The 23,588-nt window shown below is 39.3% G+C and overlaps 1 protein-coding gene across 3 annotated transcripts in view; it reads right to left on the bottom strand.

The window, feature by feature from the left end:
• Positions 1 to 23,588, bottom strand: part of PDE5A (phosphodiesterase 5A) — a 160,005-nt gene that overhangs the window by 99,112 nt on the left and 37,305 nt on the right. For all 3 annotated transcript variants that reach the window (XM_059169445.1, XM_059169461.1, XM_059169453.1), the window contains exon 3: positions 21,492 to 21,581. In XM_059169445.1, the coding sequence (XP_059025428.1) occupies positions 21,492 to 21,581 (90 nt within the window). The remainder of the gene's footprint in view (positions 1 to 21,491; positions 21,582 to 23,588) is intronic.

Here is a 23,588-nt window from a genome sequence, read left to right as displayed (position 1 = left end):
TGGCAAAAGGAAGCTCTCCAGATGCAATTAACTTAAGGATCTGGAGATGGGGACATTATCCAGAATTATCTGGCTGGGTCCAACTGTAATCAGAAGAATCCTTATGAGGGAAAGCAGGAGGAGACAGAAGAGTCAGAGTCAAAGATTTGAAGATGGTTTGCTCCAGGTTTTAAGGAGAGAGGAAGGGGCCACAGACCAATGCATGTGGGCAGCCTCCAGAAGCTGGAAAAGGCAAGAGAACAAATTCTTCCCTTGAAACTCCACACAGGAACACAGCCCTGCTGACACCCTGATTTTAGCCTAGTGAGAACTATTTTAGACTCTGGCATCCCAAACTATAAGATAATACTTCTGTGTTGTTTTAAGCCACTAAACTTTTGGTAGTTTTTTACAGAGGAAATAAGAAACTAATACATTCTGTTAGAATCATTCATTGCCTTTTCACTTTTCCTCATCCCATACTGTATCTTGTGTTTCACCATCTAAATCCTCACTTTCTTTGAAAGCCTTGACATCTCAATGCTAATTGTTTTTCCTCCTTCAGTTGACCTTTGACACTTATGCCAAATTTATCTTCTTGGGACACTGCTTTGCACAGACAAATTACCTCTTTACTCAAAATATTTTAATGTTCCACTCATCTACAGGATAAAAATTGATGACCAATTCCACACCCCCAATTTGAACTAAGGTCGCTTCAATGGCTCTCTGAATTAGAAGGCTACAGTGACCTTGTTCACATCATTCCTTGAAATATTACCTTCCCCTTTCTCTCTTGAGGCTGAGCCTACAAAAAACTTCTGTTCAAACCCTTCTGAAATTCTGTGTGGCAGCTGGGTATGCCATACATTTCACAATGAGGTATTCTCATTTTTAACCTCATTTCCTCTACTCTCACCCTGGCTCTCCAACTAGATTGCCTTCTAAGGACATGATTTATATCTATGCCTTATTGTAGCATCAGTACTTTGCTTTGTCCTGAATGCACTAAACGCTTGATAGATAGTTGCTGTCAACGATAATGGGAGAAGGGAGAGAGGGATCAACTATTTTTTAGGGTGATGTACTTACTCGACAATTCATATTCGAATAACAGTTAACTATATCTGCCCATTTTCTTTCTCTGCCATTTGCTTGATATTAAGTGATCTCTCCACATCTAAGAAGTTTATGTAGCAGTAAGAAGTTTATGCTTTTAATAAGCCTTTGGCTATGGAGCTGGAACTTAAGAGCCTAGAAAGATTTTGGGAGAGTGGGAAAGAAAAGCTTAAGATCGATCGTTTTAACACTGAATTTTAAAAATACAGAAAATCACAGAGAATAAGATAGTAAACATCCATATCTCTGTCGTTTACAACAGTGGCAATGTGGGGCTTTTTAAACACGGTTTGTTGGGCCTCACCCCCCAGTTTCAGATTTAGCAGATACGGGTTAGGGCTTGTGAATTTTTATTTCTCAGAGCTCTCAGGTGATGCCACAAGCTACCAGCCCAGAGACAAAAGACATTTTGAGAACCACTGATAAAGAACTGCTATGTGTTAATATTTGGGGATATTCCCTTTTTAAAATTAAATTAAGAAAATTAAATTGGACTTTCTCCTTCCAGCCCCATTCTTCTTCCTCCTGCCCTTCCTCCCCAGAGTCAACCTCAAAACTTTCTTCTTCCTCCTGCCCTTCCTCCCCGGAGTTAACCTTCAAAACAATCTGAGGGTTTTGAAGGGCCAGGGGGAGGGAGGTTGGGTGAGCCTGGTGGTGGGTATTAAGAAGGGCACGTATTGCATGGAGCACTGGTGTGGTACATAAACAATGAATTCGGTACACTGAAAAGAAATTAAAAAAATAAAAAATTTAAAAAGAGAGAAATATATGAATCTATAAACAAGACATAGTACTTTCATCTTTCAAAAAGGTGGCTCAAACAAAATCATATAATATGCCTAATTTTGCAACCCATTATTGTATTCAATGTTGTTTTTCTTTTCCTGTTCTTATTTTTTTTTAAAGATTTTACTTATTTATTTGACAGACAGAGATCACAAGTAGGCAGAGAGGCAGGCAGAGAGAGAGGAAGGGAAGCAGGCTCCCCGCTGAGCAGAGAGCCCAATGTGGGGCTTGATCCCAGGACCCTGAGATCACGACCTGAGCTGAAGGCAGAGGCTTTAACCTACTGAGCCACCCAGGCGCCCCTCAATGTTGTTTTTCAATCAGGATCTATAGATCTGGCTCATTCATTTTATATATAATGTCATACTACATACCAAATTTTGTTCATCTAATCCCCAAATGACAGATGTTTGAGTTGTTGGCAATTTTTTGCTATTAGAATAAAACCATCTACAACAAACACTTCTATTGTACACATATGCAAGAGCTTCTTCGGGGAAATCTTCAGAGGGATTACAGAAGTTATACCTTTACCAGCAATGCTTACGTGTTTTGTCAACCTTACATTCTAAGCAGCACCTGGTATTAGCAGGCTTTTACATCTTTGTCCTTCTAGCGGCCATAAAACTGTATCTCACTGTTGCTCCAGTTTGTATCTTTCTGATTACTAGAGAGAATAAACAACTTTTTAAATTTTTATTGCCTATTCTGGTTCTCTTCTTCTGTGTTGCCTATGTGTATTTTTTCCAGTTTTGACCATTTTGTTGTTGTTTGGCATTTACTAAGAAATCTGAAAGTCGAGGGTTGATTTTTGAAGTTTGGGGAGACTGACTTTATTTGGTTGTGCTCCAGTTTATCCACATATATGTAGAAGCACCACTGTTCCCACTGTTTCTCTCAAGAGCTGTGTATGGCTCTTCCAAGGTTATAGACAACACAAGTATGAACACAGAAGTGGATGTTTTTAGTTTGTTCTCCTGGCCTGGGAGGCTAGGAAGAGGCAGCCAAGTTGAAAAGAAGCTTCGAGGAAGTTGCAAAATGTAAACAGCTACTGCCTAGGATAACTGGCATTGAAATACATGATTAATGGCCAATATCTCTAAGATAGTTAAAAATCTATTCCTAGCCAAAAAAAATTCACAATGCTAAAAAGTTTGCCATTTAAAAAAGGGAGAAGGAAAGGCCTGCTGTATTACAGGCGCTTTGTATCTGTTAATTCATTTAACCTTTGCCACAACCCTTTGAGGTGAATATTACAACTCTCATTTCATCACAGAAGTAGTAGATGTTCAGAAAAATTAAATAGGAGCCCCAGAATGTGCAACACAGATGCTCTGCAGGCCTGATCCCTAACCTGCATCTTTCTACTGCTCCTCCCAGCAGGAAAGTGAAACCTGCACGAGTATAAAATAGATTCTTAGGCATGATTCTTAAAGGAATCATGAAGACCAGGGACTTTCCAGTACATTCAAAGGCTATATACAAATCCCATATATATGCCTATCTTGCTAATGCATATTTTTACCAAAAAGAATGGAATAACTTCAAAATTATAACTTTTAAGAAATATAAACAAATCCAAAATGGCAGCTAAAAGTCATTTTTACTTTTTTTTTTTTAAGATTTTATTTATTTATTTGACAGGCAGAGATTACAAGTAGGCAGAGAGGCAGGCAGAGAGAGGGAGGAGGAAGCAGGCTCCCCACTGAACAGAGAGCCCGACGGGGGGCTCAATCCCAGGACCCTGGGATCATGACCTGAGCCGAAGGCAGAGGCTTTAACCCACTGAGCCACCCAGGTGCCCCTTCCATCGTAAATCTTATGGCACATCTTTATATCCAAGAATCTCTTATGTAACATAAAAATGTCCTATATTTCAAGGATATATAATGCACTCTCAAAAATAAGCAGAATCTTTAAAAACAAAACAAAACAAAACACAACAATAACAACAAAAAAACCCGCAGAATTAACCTCTGGTAACAGAAATCAGAACAGTGTTGCCCAAAAGTTGTGAGATAACTTAATTGGGGTGTTAGTTACACAGATGAACACGCATTTGTTAAAACTCATCAAATTGGACATTTAGATCTGTGTACTTCACTGTATATAAAGTTTAACCCACTTTTCCAAAACTATTCAAAAGTCTTAAAAGTAAATTTATAACTTCCGATGGTATATGCAAATGATGGTCCAAGTACTGAGTTCCCCGCTGTCCTGGCAATGGTAAAACAGGCAGAGGTTCTGACCATTTGCTCTGTGCTGTTAGGCAGGATGGATGTTTCCCAGATAGGGCCAGGACAAATCCAGCCTCTGGGGGTCAGTAGCTGTCCTGCCTTGGGAACATCCAGTGGGAGAGGTGCCAACCCGAGACTGGGTTCCTTCCAGCCAAGGGGATGCTGGGCATAATTCTTGATCCTGATGTTTATTCTCATCCCTTTGCACACAAAAAATTCCTCTTCCCTGCCAAATGCTAAACTCTGGGCCTCACTAGCTTTTAAGCATTGAGGTGAAGGTCCTAAATCTAGAACCCTAGGAAGCTTTTGCCTTCTTCTTAGACATTTCTGTCCCTCGGGATATGGAGATTTGGTCCTGAGACGAAGCAGCACATGGCCATTGTGCAAAGTCTCCTTCTGTGCCCTTTTAAAAACATGCCAGAGACACAAAGGTTACATAGCAGAGAAGAGCCTGCTGTCTTTCCCACGGCAGGGTACGCTCAGCATTTACTGTCATTTAACTTTTCCATTCCTCCATGTGTCTGGCCTCCCAGCACTCTATAAAGGGAGGAAACAGACATTTTTCTAAACCTTCACTAGGAGAAGAGCTCTGTGGTAGGCACTGTCACATTCCTTGCCTCACTAGGATCTTTAAAAGCACCCTGTGTGTTTGCATTTCATGTTGAAACTTTACAGATGAGTCACCTAAGGCACAGAGAGGTGAAGAAAATTGCTCAAGGAATTGCTGATTGGAAGCCAGCAGCATGCAAGACTAAGTCGTTTTTGCTACAAGTTCTGAGTCTCTCTTTCAAACAGCCTTTGCCCAATTGGGACTAAGTCCAAAACAGCAAAAAATATTACATACCCAATATATATTATATAATTGGAATTTGTATCAGAGTAAACCTAACACTGTTTGTGCCCACCTTTACACATGGCATTGCCAAAAATGACTTCAGAGCCTTGGATCTATTTAATAACTGAGATTTATTTTCAGGGCGGTGTTCTGCATTCTGCCAGTGGCCGGTGTGCAAAGCCCAGGCTTACTCCTGGATGGTGTTGTTGGATTTGGACTTTGTTAAACCAGGGTCAACTCTGTTCCGGCTCTGCTCACACTTATAACAGGTCACCGTCTCTAATCTTGGCAAGATGTTGCACTCCTAAGGCTTCCTGATAATTACAGGGTAAAGTGGCATGCCCACAATGTGCACTAATACAAACAGAAGAGAAATAACACAGCAGAAGTGGCAAAAGGCAAGCTTGGTGCATCAAAACACTATGTAGGCTGAATCTCATCTACAAGCTAGAGATGGCATCAAAGATTTTGAGAGAACATCTTCTCCATTAGAGCTGAACTGAGTGTTCAGGTGAGTTCTCTCACCTGTACTGGTCCAGCCAAGTACCTCACGGCCATCAGCTAGACAGTCACATCATTAGCTCAAGGGAGTCAGGGTGAAAAGAGTGTATGTGCCTATTTATCATCTCTTTTTACATTCAGCAAATCCTTCACATAGAGAATACAGTCTATTATGTCATCAGAGCCAAAACATAATTTTATCTCTGTTTTCTCCTTCAAATGGAAAATGAGCCTGAGAAGGTAATCATATATGAAACCTCAGATGCAGACATCTGTCTCACGAGCAAAACTCTGAACTGTAGGTGTCACCAGCAAAAAAAGACACGTCCTCCTCCACACAGCTGTGCCAAATAATACACAAAGAAATTAACAGTATTTGGAATCATTGCTTGCAACTCTGTATTTTACTATTAAATTATTCCAGTCCATAATTTGCATTTGCAAAAACTAAAATTGTAAAAGAGCTGGTTGGTAGCTTTTCAGGTACAACCATTAATAAAGATGAAAGACGGTAATAACTTCATGGTAAGAAAAATACAGCCTTAGAATAAAAACGATGTGTGTGGATCTAAATTCCAGCTCTGCCACTTAGAAGATATAGAATGTTGAGGAATTTCTGTACTTGACCAAGTCTGTATTTCCTCTTCTAAAATGCGGATGAGAGACCCAGGTGGCTCAGTCGTTAAGCATCTGCCTTTGGCTAGAGTCATTATCCCAGGGTCCTGGGAGGGAGTCCCACATCCGGCTCCCCACTCAGCAGGGAGTCTGCTTCTCCCTCTCCCTCTGCTTCTCCCCGTCCCCTGCTTGGGCTCTCTCTCTCTCAAAAAATTAAAATCTTTAAAAATAAAATAAAATGGAGATGATAATATCAACAAAAAGTGTTATTACTGATCTCTAAGTATGTCAGCATGAAGCCCCCAGCCCTACTGCTATTTAACATACAGCCTTGATTAAATTTCTACCTGAGATCATTTAACTTATCCATCTATTTTGGATACCATGCTTCAAGATGGCAAAGAAAAACTTCTGCAAAAGAAGTTCTTGGATCAACCAGATTACTGTATACCATAAAATGCAGTTTAAACATCACGAGCTCTGTGAAGCATTCTTGTCTCACCTTGCTTTTGTGGAGGGTACAGTCTCACGAGGAGAAAGAAAAATATCCCAGTTAAGTTAATATGTAGTGTGCCAGATGGAGATTAAGTGCTCACACATTATGGAGAAAACAGAGCAGGGTTGGAAGTAATAGTTGAAATTCAATAAGGATAGCTAAAGAGAGTCTTGCTGAGATATCATTTGAATAAAAGCCCAAGGGAGATGAGAGAGTGAACCATGTGGATAACTAAGGCTGGGTAGGTGGCGGGGGGAGACACTTCTAGACAAAGGGAACAGCATGTGCAAAGGCTCTGGGGCTGGAGCTTCCCTGATGTACTGAGAAACGGCAAGGCTGCCAGTGTGCTGGAGAGAATGGGGGTGGACTAATAGGAGGTGTGATCAGAGGGGCATCAGGAGCCAGACCATGTGGAACTTTCTTATGGGACGAGGTGGTAGGACAGGGTTCTGAACAGGGAGTAATGAGATCTAACAAGTTTTATAAAATTTGTGTTCAGAATAGACTATTAGGAGTCAAAAGCTTGAAGCAGGGATACTAGCTAGAGGGTTACTACAGTGACTCACGTGCGACATAGCAGTGGCTTGAACCTGGGTGGTGGGCGTGCAGTGAGAACAGTGACTGAAGGGAAAGCCAACAGTGTTTATTGATGAATTAGAGCTCTCCTGTGGGAGAAAGAAAGAAGGTAGAGATGGCTTCAAGATTTAGGGTGGAGAGTGGGAATGAGAGAAGTTGTTGAGTGTGGTGGGGATGAGCACAGAGCAGATCTGGTGGGAGGGACGATCAGGAGCCTGGTGTTGGATATGTTAAGTTCAAGAGGCCTATTAGACATACAGAGGTAGAGAAGTAAGCAGCTGAACAGAAGAGTCTAAATTGAAGACACAGTTCACTTGTACCTAAATGTACGTAAATGTACCTAAACCCATGGGGGCAGACAAAATCACTGAAGGAGTGAATGTAGTTAAGGGAGAGACAAGGGTCCAGGGCTGAGCCGCGCAGCACCGCTGTGATTAGCGGGCACCAGCCAACGGGGCAGAGAGGCAGCCAGAGCCAGGAGGAAAACTGGAGAGACTGAGGTCCTGGAGAGTAGGTGAAAACACTCTGTCCTGGAGGAGTAAGTGATCACCAACAATGTCACATGCTGCTGACAGGCCTGGCGAGGTGAGGATGAAGGGATGATCACTGGCTCCCTGTGGAAGTCATGGGACCCTGCCAAGAGCGGTTTCCACAGAGTGGGGAAGGCCAAGGCTTGGATGGAGTACATTTAGGGAAGAATGGCAGGAAATGGAAAAAGGGACAACTTTTTTCAAAGATTCGCTCTGATGGTGATTAGAGAAATGAAGTGGTCCCTGAAAGGACACCTGTAATTCAGTGGGTATTAGACTTTTAAGATGAGAGAAATAACAGCATATTTGTATGCTGATGAACCTGGGTGATAGAGAGAGAAATTCTGGTGATCCTGCCCATGTGGGGGAAGGAAAGGGACCTGCTGAGATGTGGCTTTGAGCAGGTGATACAGAAAGAGATCTGGTGCACACGTGTGTGACTGACCTTTGCCATTTCACAGTTTGACAGTTTGACCCTAGAAGTAAAAGGGAGACTAGAGTATATGGACTCAAGAGGCAGGGGCGGGGAAGGGAGACAGAATAACTTCTCTTGCAGAAGTATGCTTCTAAGTGCTTTCTTCACTGAAATCATAAGCAAGGCCATCAGCTGAAAGTGGTGGGATTGGGGTGGGGCAGAACTGAGATTTGAGGAGAGAGAAAGTATTCAACAGTAAAATAACATGGCCAAAAAAGAGAGCTAATTGTTTTGATCCCCAGAAACCAATACTTTCTGTTGCATGTTTTACTTTAGAGAATATCACAACTCTCCTCTGTCAGATCTATCTAAAAAGCCTAGAATGTATTCTAAATTCTTCCTTCTGTTGATTTTTCCATTATATCAATCCCTCCACCTTCTAAACAGATGTGTAACAAATCCACTTCTTGTCTTCTCTGCCTCAGCCTGGGTCCTCTTCTAGCCTTGATTACTGCAAAAGCTTCCTTACCAACTTCCCTGCTTCTGGATACAGTACTTTCTCCATGTATGGACAAATATGGAAATTATTTACTTAGCAAAATCTATCAAGTGTCAAATTATGTGGCTTTGAGTCATATATTAAACAAAAAAACCCCTGTCTATCCTTAAAGCTGTGGCCATATAGATCTTTCGATAACAGCAAATATTTCCTGAACTAAAAAAAAAAAAATTCCACACTCCCTCTGCATGACCCTGGAGGGCTCTTCACGATCTCGCCTCTGCTTGCCTGCATAGCTTCATCTCCAGGCTCTTCCCTCCTTCCAGCTTACACTCAAACACTGTGCCAAAGGACCACACACATTCCTTCTGCTTTTGATTCATGAGTAGACTTGAAAAACAATGGTGCAGAGAGAGAGTAAGGACGCCAGTGAGTGTTTCCTGTAGGTATTTGGAGCAAAACATTTAAATTACGTACAGTGATCTCATGTAGACTAGCATTTGTGACATAACATTTCAGAAGCCTCTTCATGTCTCAATCACTTGCCACAGCGGAAGAAGCAAGCATCTTCCTTGTTTCTCCTCAGTCTTCCTTTTTTTTAAAATTTTCTGCTTCCTTCTTCCCTTTAACTTATACCAGCTGGGCACAGTATACATACCAACCCTCCACCTTTGTTTAAACCCAGCCTATGTCGCTTCTGGTAATTCATGTCACTTTTTTAGTACATGAAAAGCTGAGAAATAATCATTTTAATTAATGAGCAGAATTCCTTGTTTATCCTCTGGCCAGTTTTAAGGAAGGAGAATAAAGCATCAAAGTACATCTAGTACTGCTGGTGGTTTCAAAATATCTCCTCAAATTCTTTGATACTTCTCTCTTCAAGAGGTGGAGCCTAATCCCGCCCACCAACCTTGAGTCTGGGCTGGCTTGATGCCTGGCTTCTAGAGAACAGAATACCATGAAATGAAGGTGAATGGCTTTGGACGTTTGGTCAGACAAGGTACTGGTGCTTCTACCTTGCTCACTCTCGGCCACATGGTGAGGAAACTGAGCGCCTTGTGGAGAGGCCCACTTAGTGAGGAACTGAGCCCTCTGGCTAACAACCACGTGAGTGAGCCCCCTGGGAAGTAGGTACTCAAGCATGAGTCAAAACCCCTGCCTAGATGCCTAGTGTCACCCCCTGCAGGGAGCCTGGGCCAGAACCACTCAGCAGGAATTTCTGAGCCACACAAACTGAGAGAATATATGTTGGTGTTCAAAATCACTAAGCTTAGGGCAATTTGTCATGTTGAATAAGACCATAAGTACAATACTGATGATCATGAAATAATATGCAATCATCAAATAGATCTGGGATTCTAAATCTAGGTTACTTTCACTTTATTTCATTGCTATGAAGTAATGCAAAAAAGAAAAATACGATTCAAAATTTTTATAAGATCATCTCTTGCTCCTTTTTTTTTAAAGATTTTATTTATTTATTTGACAGACAGATCACAAGTAGGCAGAGAGGCAGGCAGAGAGAGAGGAGGAAGCAGGCTCCCTGCTGAACAGAGAGCCCGACTTGGGACTCGATCCCAGGACCTGAGATCATGAGCTGAGCCAAAGGCATAGGCTTCACTCACTGAGCTACCCAGGCGTCCCTCTTGCTCTTTTTTAAAAAAAGAATTTATTCATTTATCTGAGAGAAAGAGAGAGAGCAAGCATATGAGTTTGGGGTGGGGGAAAGGGCAGAGAGACAAGGAGACTCCCCGCTGAGCAGGGAGCCAGACACTCAATAGCTTAATCACAGGGTCCCAGGATCAGGACCTGAGTTGGAAGCAGGTGCTTAGAAGTCTGAGCCACCCAGGCACCCCTGCTCTTTGTTTTTTAAATTTTCTTAAATATAATAAATAAATAAATAAATAAAAGTTTAAAAAAAAGTTCTTGAGCCTGGAATATTTATTTCCATTCTCTGGTAGAAGTAAGTAAAGATTTTTAGATGAGGATTTAAGAAGGAATACAGAGTACTTTAACAGTTTACATAAAGCATTTTACCTAAGTGACTTGGCTCTTAAAAAGTGAACACAGATGTGTGCACCTCTATCTATTGAGAGTAGGAATGTCATTGACAACACCTTAATTCTTTAAAAGTACATGAAGAAAATGAAAATCATTTAATAATTAAAGACCCCTCCAAGGGCCTAATTATGTAGTTCTGGGTTAGATATCCTACAAAAAAACTGTTTATGCTTATCCGCAACTTGTTCCAGACCTCTAATATTCATTATTCAGGGCCTACATGAAACTTCTCAAAATTAAATTTATAAATGGTTACATTAAAAATGTAATGCATTCCAACAAGTGCTGAAATAGTTATTCCAAAATTACCAGTGAAGATAAACTTTATATTGAATAAAACATAACCTTCAGTCTGGACTAAATTTTCTGTCCATTAAAGGTAAGATTTGGAGAAATACAGCCTATGGTGAATGTAATCATCAGCCTCAAGCCCTCATTCACCCTTTCTTCTCCTGGGTCAGCAGCGTGGCCTTAGGGATTTAACCTATTAGCACTGGAGTTTTCATTGGCTGCTGTTAACAAATGTTTTTTTCCTTAGGGAAGTGGTTACCATCTTCTTTGAAAAATATACTTATTATTTAAAGGGCAGTGTGGAAAAGCAAAGAGAAGAGATCATCACCATCATGACATCAAGTCCAGAACAAACGGAAACTTTGTGGACTACTTTTGTTTTGTTTCTAAAAACAAAGCTACAAGAAAGAGTATCGCAGGGGAATAAGAGCAATGAACACTTCTAATTTTTTTTTTTTTAAACCATGAAACTAGCCAATTCTTTAAGACTAAAATAGATTGAAATCAACTGACAATCTGCAATTCAACTCCGCTTCTTTTTGTAGCTGCATTTTCATCTAGCTTGATTTAGAACTGAAGGATTATGCATAAAGCAATGATGTTTATCTGTTTCAAGCTTATTTGTCAAATTTAAGACCCAGTCGACACAGTGAGCACGAGATCACTGGCAAGCATCTACTCCGCCTCAGCCCCCTCATTAAAGCATGTATGTGCCTCCCTTAAGTCTCTGGGATAAACAGCAAGAATCTGCCAAATGAGACCATCTTTCCTCTGTAACTTCTTGAGCTCTCAAAATCCAGTCTTTTCCTTCAAATTAGTGAGTTGAATAATGAACTCACTTAATATCTGTCTTGTTACCATGTACTAATAGTTAATGTGTGGTGTACAAGATCTACATCTAGAAGTTGTATCTTTCCTCTGTAACTTCTTGAGCTCTCAAAATCCAGTCTTTTCCTTCAAATTAGTGAGTTGAATAATGAACTCATTTAATATCTGTCTTGTTACCATGTACTAATAGTTAATGTGTGGTGTACAAGATCTACATCTAGAAGTTGAAAAAAAAATTCCAGCGAGTATCTTCTTTGCTTCATTTTTTTAAATATCCTCACTGCCTACACCAGGATTCTATGTACTGCAGTGACTTAATAGTTACTTGTTCAAACAAGAGAATTCAGAGGGGGAAAAAATGAGATTACTTTAAAACAAGCAAAGAAGGCCATATAACTTAAATTCTAGAAAAAATTATGTTTGCAATTTATTACACATCTGATTCCATTGCTTTATTTTGTGATTTTTAATATGCATTAAATTTCTTTGATTCATCAAAGTACTTATAAAAACTCATGAAGATTAGGTTTTTAAATATTTTTAGATTCAGTTTGTCTTTTTTTTTTTAACAATTTATTTATTTTAGAGAGACAGCATATGTGCATGCATAGTGTGCATACAAGGAAGCTGGGGGAGGGGCAGAGGGCTAGGAAGAGAGAGCATCTCAAGCAGACCCTGAGCTGAGGGTGAAGCCTTGACATAGGGCTCAATCTCAGGACACTGAGACCATGACCCACCCTGAAATCTAGAGTCAGATGCTTAACGGACTGAGCCATCCAAGTGTCCTAAGATTTTCAGGTGTTTTTCTTTCTTTCTTTCTTTCCTTTTTTTAATTAAAGAAGATATAAATTTCGATAGCTAAAATGCTCCTTTATCACACTGGAAAAAAGTTATCATGTATCCTCTATTATAACTTATATCCACATTGGAGAGTTATGGGTACATCATCAAGTATGATAAAAATCAAGATGCTAAAATAAAAAAAAGAGGAGAAAAAAATCTGATTCCAAATTAGATTTCTACTGAGTAACTAGAGTTGACACACAACCAAGAGCCCAGCCTGAAAGACATTAGTGGATGGGGTGCCTGGGTGGCTCCGTCGGTTAAGTTCTGCCTTCAGCTCAGGTCATTATCCTAGGGTCCTGGGATCAAGCCCCCAAGTTGGGATCTTTGTTTAGTGAGGAATCTGCTTCTCCCTCCTCCCTCTGCTCCTATCCCTACTACTGCTTTCTCTTTCCCTCTCTCTGTCTCTCATTCACTCTCCCTCAAATAAATTAAATAAAATCTTAAAAAAAAGGAGAGAGAGACATTATTGGATATAACCTCCAGCACAGATCAGTAAGAAATTTTCAAAGAACTCACATTACTTCGAAATAATGCCTTCTACTTCACTGGTGTAATGCCTATTAATACAAAAGAACATATATCTCTACCATGTCATAATGAACAAATACTTCAGGGGAGGGCAGTGTTTCAGAAATAGGTCATCTGTGTTAGAAAGAGTTGCGCTTCCCTGCACTTCTTTACTAAACATAAAAGAATTGTCTCATTACAGAAATAACTAATGCCAAGTGACAAAAATAAAAACTGGTCCAAGTGTCCAGGTCCCAAAAATGCAGCATTAAGTATGAAAGAAACTTGACAGCAGCCCTAGAAACTCATACTTTGCTGCAGCTTTTCTCATAATGCTTTATGTGCATATCATCGTTCTCTGGAGCACACTGGCCCAGATTAATATGAAACACGCTCCTGTAACTCTTTTATCCCTGGCGAAAATTTCCTCCTGTTTACTGGACAGACTCCTCTTAGGATACTATAGAGGATGTGACTCTGATCCCTCTTTCTCTAACTTTTTTAAAAAAAAATTTTTTAAATTAAAAGAGTCTGTCTGCAGAATGGTTTAAACACTTATCATTAAAAGTCATCAGAACACAGGCAACAGAACACTCCTTGTTTTCACCCTCAAATCCTGCCTCCATATGGAGCTATGCTAGATACATCAATGTATATCTCTCTCTTGCTTCCCCTGCTTGTGTACACACACACTCTCTGTCTCCTCTCTCTCTCTCTCTCTTTAAAAAAAAAAAAAAAAATCAGTATATTTCCTACCACCTCCTTCAGCCACCAAATAACTTAACTGCAGGGGGAAAAAAGTGGATACAGACAGCAGAATTTTAAGAAACCATTCTTCCCCCATTAATACACTATAGCCAGATTGCCTAGTTTGTGTTGTTGTTGTTGAACATAGTCAACAACATAGTTGGCCTACAATATTAGTTTCAGGTGCACAACATAGTGTTTTGACAATTACATATGTTATAAAATGCTTACCACAGCAAATGTACTTACCCTCTGTCACCATACATAGTTATTACAATATTGCTGACTACATTCCCTATGCTATATTTTTCATCCCTGTATCTTATTTATTTTTTAACTGGAAGTTTGTACTTCCTACTCCATATCACCTGTTTCACCTGCTCCTATCTTCCTCCGCTCTGGCAACTACCAGTTTGTTCTCTGTATTTATTTCTGATTTTTTTGTTTCCTTATTTTTTTCCTAGATTCCACATATAAGTGAAATCAGATGGTACTTGTTTTTTTCTGTCTGACTTCTTTCACTTAGAGTTTCCCTAGATTTGAATCTCAGCTTTGCCAGTTTTTAGTTACGTGCCTTTGGATGAGTTTCCTAAATGTTCTGTTTCCTCACCTATTAAGTAGGAACAAATAATGACTACCTGCTATGGATTCTAGGAAGATTAAATGAAGTAATATATGCCAGGTCCTTAGAATAGTTTCCATGGGACAGCAGTTATTTCCAAGGTCCTACCCCACTGTCTTCAAACCACTCTAATACACAGCCTGGGCTGGATCTCTTCTCTCCCTTGACCCTTCCTCTTCTTGTCTTCATTTATTTTTCTCTAGCCAACAGCTCTTTAGCCTTTCCAAAATAAATTATTTTAGCCTCCTCAAGCTTCTCCAGTATTTTTCCCCCCGGACTTTTCCCACTAACCCCATTCTCTTGGAAGGAAGCAGAAGAGAGAAAGATTGTCAAAACTTACTCACTATGATTCTTTTCAAAAATTTCTGCCACAGAACTTTAACAGTATCTATGATTCTTACTCCTAAAAAGGCACTGCTGTATCCATTACACTTAAGATTACAACATCAATGAAAAGAACTCCTGAAATTTTTTAATTAGTTGGGATATTGAACAGGAAGAAGATACAAATGAGATTATATGTTTCACTGAATCTTAAAAATCTTCCTCAATTTCCTGGACTATGTTATATTTCAGACTTTAGCATTCAATATTCAGCTTTCCCACTCAAGCAGCTTTCCAGAGTCAGTGCCTATGTCTTAACGGGTCATTCAAAAGTACCAGGACATTTTTAAACTGCCAATGAAATAAACTGTTTATCGATTGTTCATAAGATCACACTTCATTTTAGGTTCCCTGGTAGTTAGATGGAATTGGTATTAGTTTACTCAGTAACACAAAGGGAAGGCACCAAATTCATTCTGCCTCATTTATAAGCAAAACAATGCAAATCATTTTTCTCTTTAAGCTGAAAGTTGGAGGATAACAGATCAGCTAAATCGGGGACTGCACTCATTATCACTTGAGCCTCGCTGGTTGGTTATCGTATGGTTCTGATGATCTCTTCATGTAATTTTATCATCCCTTATCTCTCAGAAAAGTTCTCTTAGTTCTATGTCTCCTTTTAAAAAAGTAACATTTATTATAAACACAAAATGGGTAAAAGACCTCAACATGAAGCAGGAATCTATCTCTAGATAGATATCATATCTCCTCTATGTTCTAGGAGAACATAGGCAGTAACTTCTTCGACACTGGCCATAGCAACTTGTTTTAAGACATGTCTCCAAAGGCAAAGGAAACAAAAGTGAAAATAAACTTTTGGATCCTTATCAAGATCAAAAGACTCTACACGGCAAAGGAAACAGTCAACAAAACAGAGTCAACCTACGGTATGGGAGAAGATATTCACAAGTGACACTACAGACAAAGGGCTGATATATAAGATCTATAAAGAACTCCTCAAACTCAACACACACAAAACAGATAATCATGTCAAAAAATGGGCAGAAGACATAAACAGACACTTCTCCAATGAAGACATACAAATGGCTAACAGACACATGAAAAAATGTTCATCATCATTAGCCATCAGGGAGATTCAAATCAAAACCACATTGAGATACCACCTTACATCAGTTAGAATGGCCAAAATTAACAAGTCAGGAAACAACAAGTGTTGGAGAGGATGTGGAGAAAGGGGAACCCTCTTACACCGTTGGTGGGAATGCAAGTTGGTGCAGCCACTTTGGAAAACAGTGTGGAGATTCCTTAAGAAATTAAAAATAGAGATACCCTATGACCCTGTAATTGCACTACTGGGTATTTACCCAAAGATACAGGTGTAGTGAAAAGAAGGGTCATATGTACCCCAGTGTTCATAGCAGCAAAGTCCACAATTGCCAAACTGCAGAAAGAGCCAAGCCCTTCAACAGATGAATGGATAAAGAATGTATGGTCTGTATATACAATGGAATATTGTATTCAGAAAGGATAAATACCCAACTTTTGTATCAACATGGATGGAACTGGAGGACATTATGTTGAGTAAAATAAGTCAAGCAGAGAAAGTCAATTATCATATGGTTTCACTCATTTGTGGAGCATAAGGAATAACACGGAGGACATTAGGAGAAGGAAAGAAAAAGTGAATTGGGGTAAATCGGAGGGAGAGATGAAGCATAAGAGACTGTAGACTTTGAGAAACAAACTGAGGGTTTTGGAGGGGAGAGGGTGGGGGGATCGGTGAGCCTCGTGGTGGGTATTATGGAGGGCACGTATTACATAGAGCACTGGGTGTGATGCATAAACAATGAATCTTGGAACACTGAAAAAAATAAAAAAATAAAAAGTAAAACAACAACAACAAAATCATTTATTGATCACTTTTAGTATGCTAGGAACTATGGTAAACCTTCAGCATACAGGAAAGCATCTGTCCTTCACAACAAGGTAGGTCCTTTCATAACACCCAGTTTGCAGATGAGAAAACTGAAAATGGAAGGGATTAACCAATTCCATCCTGGCTACTTATTAAGTAAGTGGTGAAGATAGGATTCAAGCCCAGAGCAAGCAGTCTTAGCAACTGTTTCCAAAAAGCCTTACTTATTTCATTTCAATTTAAAAAGTTTTGTGAGGGATGCCTGGGTGGCTCAGTTGGTTGGACGACTGCCTTCGGCTCAGGTCATGATCCTGGAGTCCCGGGATCGAGTCCTGCATCGGGCTCCCAGCTCCATGGGGAGTCTGCTTCTCCCTCTGACCTTCTCCTAGCTCATGCTCTCTCTCACTGTCTCTCTCAAATAAATAAATAAATCTTTAAAAAAATAAATAAATAAAAATAAAAAGTTTTGTGAGAAAAAAAGTTTTGTGAGAAAAAAAGAGTGTGTCTGTATGTACTCTATACTTACAAAAGTAAACACTGTCTTGGGTTTGTCTACATAGCTATAAATTTTAAAATAATTCTGGAAGTTATATATTGCAACTTCTCAGTTGCCTTTGTTCTTCGTTAGCCAAATAACTTTTTTCTTTTCTTTTTTTTTTCTTTTTAACAACAGCAGAGTAGGTCTATTCTTCTGTTTCTCTTCATTCCTTGTCTCTGAAGAAAATACTCAGAGGAAATAATCATGAACTGAGTGGTGCCAGTGTTGGGGGCAGAGGAGGGAGCAGGTGGGAGAAGGCTGAAAATGAGGAATCAGCAAGGCCTCCCATCAGGGATGTGCCTAAGTCTCCAGGGAAGTTACTGAGGCTTCTTTGTCCCATGAAATGCTTGGTGTGAATGAATTTGTGGGGAGACCAGTGAAGAGCCCTGGTTTCCTAGTCAATCATTAGAGGGTGAAGAAGAGATAGCAGGGGGATGCAGGAACATGGAGGCAGGCCTACCAAGGATTCTCAGGCACCCAGTAGGAATCTTAGGGGGAGTGCTGGACAATCACAATCTGGGGCCTGCAGCTGGACCCATTGTCATCAGATCTAGAAGTGAGCTGACAGCCATTGGCTGAGAGTGGGGTTATATATTCATGTAATCAAATACAAATCACCCTAGGAGTTCCTGGGTGGTTCAGTCAGTTAAGCATTTGCCTTCATCTCAGGTCAGGATCCCAGGGTTCTGGATCAAGCCCCGAGTCTGGCTCCTTGCTTAGTGGGGGAGCCTACTTTTCCCTCTCCCTCTGCCCCTCACCCCTGCTCATGCTCTCTCTCTGTCTCAAATAAAAGAAAACAAAACAACAAATTCAAATCATCCCTACTAAAAGAGCTAAAAGTTTTAAAAACCAGTAACACCTTGGCAACATGCCAAGGACTTGAAGCACTGAAATTCTCATATTACTGGTAAGAATGCATATGGTGCAGCCACTTTGAGAAAGTCTTTGAAGCTTCTTATAAAATTAAACACCAACTATATGACTTAGCAATTCACCTCTTGTCTATTTACCCAAAAGAAATGGAAGCATTGTGTCCACACAAAGACCTGTATGCAAACTCTGACAGTGGCTTCTTTCAGAACAGTGGCTTGTTTCATAAAACCGGAAGCAACTCAAGTATCTATCAACTGACGAATGGATGATCAAAATGGTATATTCCCACCGGGGAATCAATCCCTTGCCAATAAGAAGGAACAAATGATTAACACACGCAACCACATGGATGAATCTCACAAATGTACAAAGGGGAAGAACCCAGACACAAGACTACCTACAGCAGGATTCCGTTTACATGACATTCTAGAAAAGGCAGAAAGAACAGAGACAAAAACAGACTGGGTGGCTCAGTGGGTTAAGCCTCTGCTTTCGGCTTGGGTCATGGTCTCAGGGTCCTGGGATCAAGCCCCGCATCGGGCTCCTCACTCAGCGGGAAGCCTGCTTCCCTCTCTCTCTCTGCCTGACTCTCTACCACTTGTGGATATCTCTCTCTGTCAAATAAATAAATAAAAATATTTATAAAAAAAAAAAAAAAACAACAGACTGGTGATTGTCAGGGGTCCGGGTTGAGGGAGGGCGAGGACCTCCACAGCTAGGGGTACACGGAAATATCTGAGGTGACAGAAATGTTTTGTATCTTGATTACAGTGGTGGTTACATGACAGATGTGTGCACGTCTGTCAGAACACACTTAAAATGGGTGAATTTTCTCGTGTTAAATTATACTTCAACACAGTTGGGGCTGTTGTTGCTTGTTTAATTTAAATCATCCTCTCAGGTCATCATACACAAACACATATGTGCTGCGGTCACTCTTACAGGAGGGGAATCCCACGCACTTCATCCTGGTAATTTTGTTGCACATTCTCACGGGTTCCCCTGGGCCCCAGTTTCTATTTAGAAAGAGACGTTTAATTAGAGCGTGACTCAACCTGGCCTCTTGGCCACTATAAGGCTGTTTTGTGGGCCACAATGTTACCATATACTTAACTAACTGGAATCTGAACGCTCTCTTCTCAAGTGCGCAGAATCACAGCCTATGGTTTGTACTGAGGGCTCTCAGATAATACAGGCAGGCTAGTCAAATTTAATTTCAGAGGGGCAAAAAATAATTTTTAGCATAACTATGCCCCCAGTATTGCATGGGGCATGCTTTTTATTTGTTTTATCTGGCAAACTCATCATTAACCCATGTATGGCCTTTTCTATTTTAATTATTTATCCACCTAATTAATGAACCAATTAAATTAATCAATCTCATAATCATGTTTTAACTGCAGGTATTTTTAGTGACTTTAACTCTAACTTTCCTCTTAAAAAAACATGTAGCGGCATGCCTGGGTGCTCAGTAGGTAAGCGTCTGCCTTTGGAGCAGGTCAGGATCCCAGGGTCCTGGGGTCAAGCCCTGCATTGGGCTCCCTGCTCCACAGGGAGTCTGCTTCTCCCTCTCCTACTCCCCCAGCTTGTATTCCTCCCTCGCTGTGTCTCTCTCTGTCAAATAAATAAATAAAATCTTAAAAAACAAAACAAAACCATGTAGCAACTCCAAGGCACTGAGAATTTATTTTAGACTACTGAGAAATGACTAGTTTGGAATCCTGTTAGTCAAATTGTGATCTGCAGACTTGAGGTGTCAGCATCAACTTAGTGTTTGTTAGAAAAGAATCTCTGGTCCCACCTGCAGCTATGGAATTCAGAAACTACATCTGAACAAAATCCCCACGGGATTCATGTGAACATTAATGTTTTAGGTGCACTGATTTAGAAAGCTGTGTTTTAGGAAAATTCCCAGGACATCTAGCAGGTTGGATTGGAGAGAAACTGGCTGCAAGTAGAGAAGCCTCTTACGAGAATATTTTTAAAGTTCAAGCATTACTACAATATCTGAATTATGGCAGTAGGTAAGAAAGGAAAGAAACTGAAGTGAGAAAAACTCTCAATGGGAAAAAAATCAATGGGACTTGGAAAAGGACTGGATGGAGGAGAGAAAGGAAAGATGTCAGAATGTGAATATAAGTCAAGTAGATTCATCAAAGAGCTTCTAGTATCTTTAGGAGTGGTTCTGTGGTTCTGGAACCTGGCTGCGTGCTGTAATCACCTGGGAGCTTTAAAATACTGATGCCTGAGTCCCAGGTCCAGAGACTTTGATTTAAAGTGAAGCCTGGCATTAAAATTTCTAAATAGTTTCCAGGTGATTCTAATGAGCAGCCAAGGTTGAGATCCCCCAGTACGGGTGCTTTCAATCTATTTGTTTTCATTTAGAGTAGTGATTTTTTCAACCTGGCAACACTTCAGAATTATTTGGAGAGCTTTAAAAATATATCAATTTCTATATCCTGCTCTTAGAGATTCAGATTTAAATGGTAATATATCAGAAGTTCCTCAGTTGATTGTAACCGGCAGCCAGAGTTGAGAGCATTTAACTGAAAGATATAATTTGATTGATAATTTATTAACTATTTTTTTTAACTAACTATTAATAAAAAGGGAATTCAGTGCTAACAGAATCCAAAATTCTAGTTAGGTGAAATATAAGCCCAAGCATTTTATTTTCTTGTTATAATTTCACAGTGAAACTTACTTGGAATTAGCCACAATTTTCATGTTTTCAAAACCTCATTTTCAATTGCCCCAAATATCAGCTGATAACCATTAAAATTGAATGACCATTTATGAAATGAGCATTATTCAGACACTTCCAATATAATATGAAATAGATTCCAACCACAACCACAGTTTTTCATCTTAGGATAAAATAAGGTCCTAGGTGGTGATGAAGGTGAGGAGGTAAGGAAATAAAATGTCTAAAATATATTTCTTTTTTTTCTTTTCTTTTTTTTTTACAGAGGGAAAGATCACAAGTAGGCAGAGAGAGAGGGGGAAGCAGGCTCTCCGCTCAGCAGGGATGCTGAGGCAGATGCAGGGCTTGATCCCAGGACCCTGAGGCCATGACCTGAGCCGAAGGCAGCGGCTTAATCCACTGAGCCACCCAGGTGCCCCTGAAATGTATTTCTAAGTCAACGTAAAGTCTCTATCAAGATTCAGCCTTATCTAAATAATAAAAAAAGAAAAAAGCAAGCAGAATATTTAAGCACTTAGTAGTTAACTTGTCCCTATAGTATTATTTCATAAGTATGCAAAGTAAAACTTTTTTTTCAAAAAGAGAATGTTTTCAAATGACCTTTATAAAACGGAAAATTGGCTTACCTCTTCCCTGTGATTCTTAATTGGCATACAAAGAATACTCTGTGTCTTGTAGCCTGTAATTTGGTCAACTTCTGCATTGAACCGAGGATCCTAGTAAAGAAAAAGAAATTCAATTTAATGACTGATCTGTTCAAAGATTGATTTGATTTTTCTGATTTATAAGATTAGAAAAATCTAACCTTCGATTTACCTTATTGCTCTGAACGACAATTTTATCATTGGAAAGACATCATATCATGTAAACAAATCATCTTTGACAAAGATAAATTTACGTTTTTTAGTTGCTAGTGTTCGTGAGAAACAAAAAAATACAGACTCAAAATATGTTCAGAAATAAAGGAAATTCAAAATATTAACCAATTTAGACGGCACTCCTTAAATTCATGGAAAAGTGGCAACTCTCCACCACTATAATACAATTTGCCTATTCCCATCTCACTATCTGATTCTTCTGTGCCAAAGGAAAGCATCTCTGCTCTGAAATTTTTCCTGTAAAACCTACCACTCCAAAACAACCTGCCTAACACTAACTTTACTTCCCTCATAATGGTTGCTTAAATATTCCCTCAGTATTCTGTTCTTCTATCCCAAGTGTTTGTAAGAATTTCAAATAATTTCATGTATATATGTGCATAAAAATTTTAAATATTTTCATGTATATATGTGCATTAAAACAAAACAAAACAAAACAAAACTGCATGGCCTCAATCAGACCGTAAACAACTCCTTAATCTTTGTACTTCTTTTCCCTTTCACAAAGTACGTCACGCATATCCAATAATCACAAAGGACCTCTGAGAGTTGTAAAGGTTCTAATGTGGGTTGAAGAAAGAAAGATACAGGCTATTTTCCCTTGAACTTTAGATTGAGAAGATTAAAGTTAGGTTGTAAATTCCAGGAAGGTTTTTTTTTTTTTTTTTGGTTCCTCACCGTATTCCCAATACAACCACAAGAACTCAAAAGCATTTGTTAAATAAATGAAGGAATTCATTAACAAATGATATCATAGTCATCAGATGTGATCATTTTTAGCTTATTATAGTTTAAAACAAACACTGTAGGTAAGAAGGAAAACATGCTAAAGGAAATGGACAGATACTACTATATGCAGTAAGATTAGAATGGAAACAAACATACCAGAACATGAACATTTAAAGGAGTGTTGTTCCCCTCAAAGCAAAAGCCTTGGGAAGTTTACATACTCGACCTAATAATAGCAACACTGCTCTAAAAACTCTGTTTTTGGAATTCCCTTCAAAGAATATGGAATAGCCACACTGGAAAACCCTCATCTTTGAAGGTCATTTATTTATTTTTTAATTAGTTCAAAGTCACACAAGGCCAAAGCTGTGAATGAAGTAAATGATTACAGTAGATTCCGTCAACTGGGGTCAGAAATGGTGCCAATTTTCCCAGGAGAGCCATACTTGGCATTAAAGACAATTTCGAAAGGAAAGTTATAAAATGGCAGAAAATCAGTATAAATATTTTATATTATTAATAAATACTACTGCATTTTCCTTTTTTTCTTGCAAACATGCTCAAAGTTATATTGAAATACAGAGAAAATGTTGGCTGAATAAATTTTTAAAAATTGTTCTAAAATAACATACTAAAAAGGCAGACAGGACACTGGTATTGATGAATTAAAGAAGTAAAACGATTATTAACTTATATAGTGGATTATTCTACAAGCTAATAATCAAAACATGAATAAAAATGCATCCTCAGAAATTATTTTATTAATGAATATTTGAATTACAAACCAATTTATAAAGAAGAGGACTTAACTATCTAATCAAAGCAATAGAGTTTAACAAACTGAAATTAATAGGGCTTTTACAGCTTTGGGGGCATATTGGGCATTTAAAATCAACAGCAGCCCTGGATTCCATTTCATTGAAGGAGTGGGAGTAATGCATGTTTCAAATTCACTTTAGGTGAATTCTGGCATCTCAAAGAATTTTCCTAACAATGCACTCAGTGCAAAGGCAATATAGAAAACTTTTAACCCCTTTAGGTCCAGGAAACACCAAAGAAAAAATGGAGCAGTACTACTACTGTGATTATTCCTTTCACTATTTATGAGAACATGAC

This window comes from Mustela lutreola, chromosome 1, assembly GCF_030435805.1.
Source record: "Mustela lutreola isolate mMusLut2 chromosome 1, mMusLut2.pri, whole genome shotgun sequence".
In the NCBI taxonomy this organism is placed as follows: domain Eukaryota; kingdom Metazoa; phylum Chordata; class Mammalia; order Carnivora; family Mustelidae; genus Mustela; species Mustela lutreola.
This window is presented reverse-complemented; position numbering and strand designations above follow the sequence as displayed.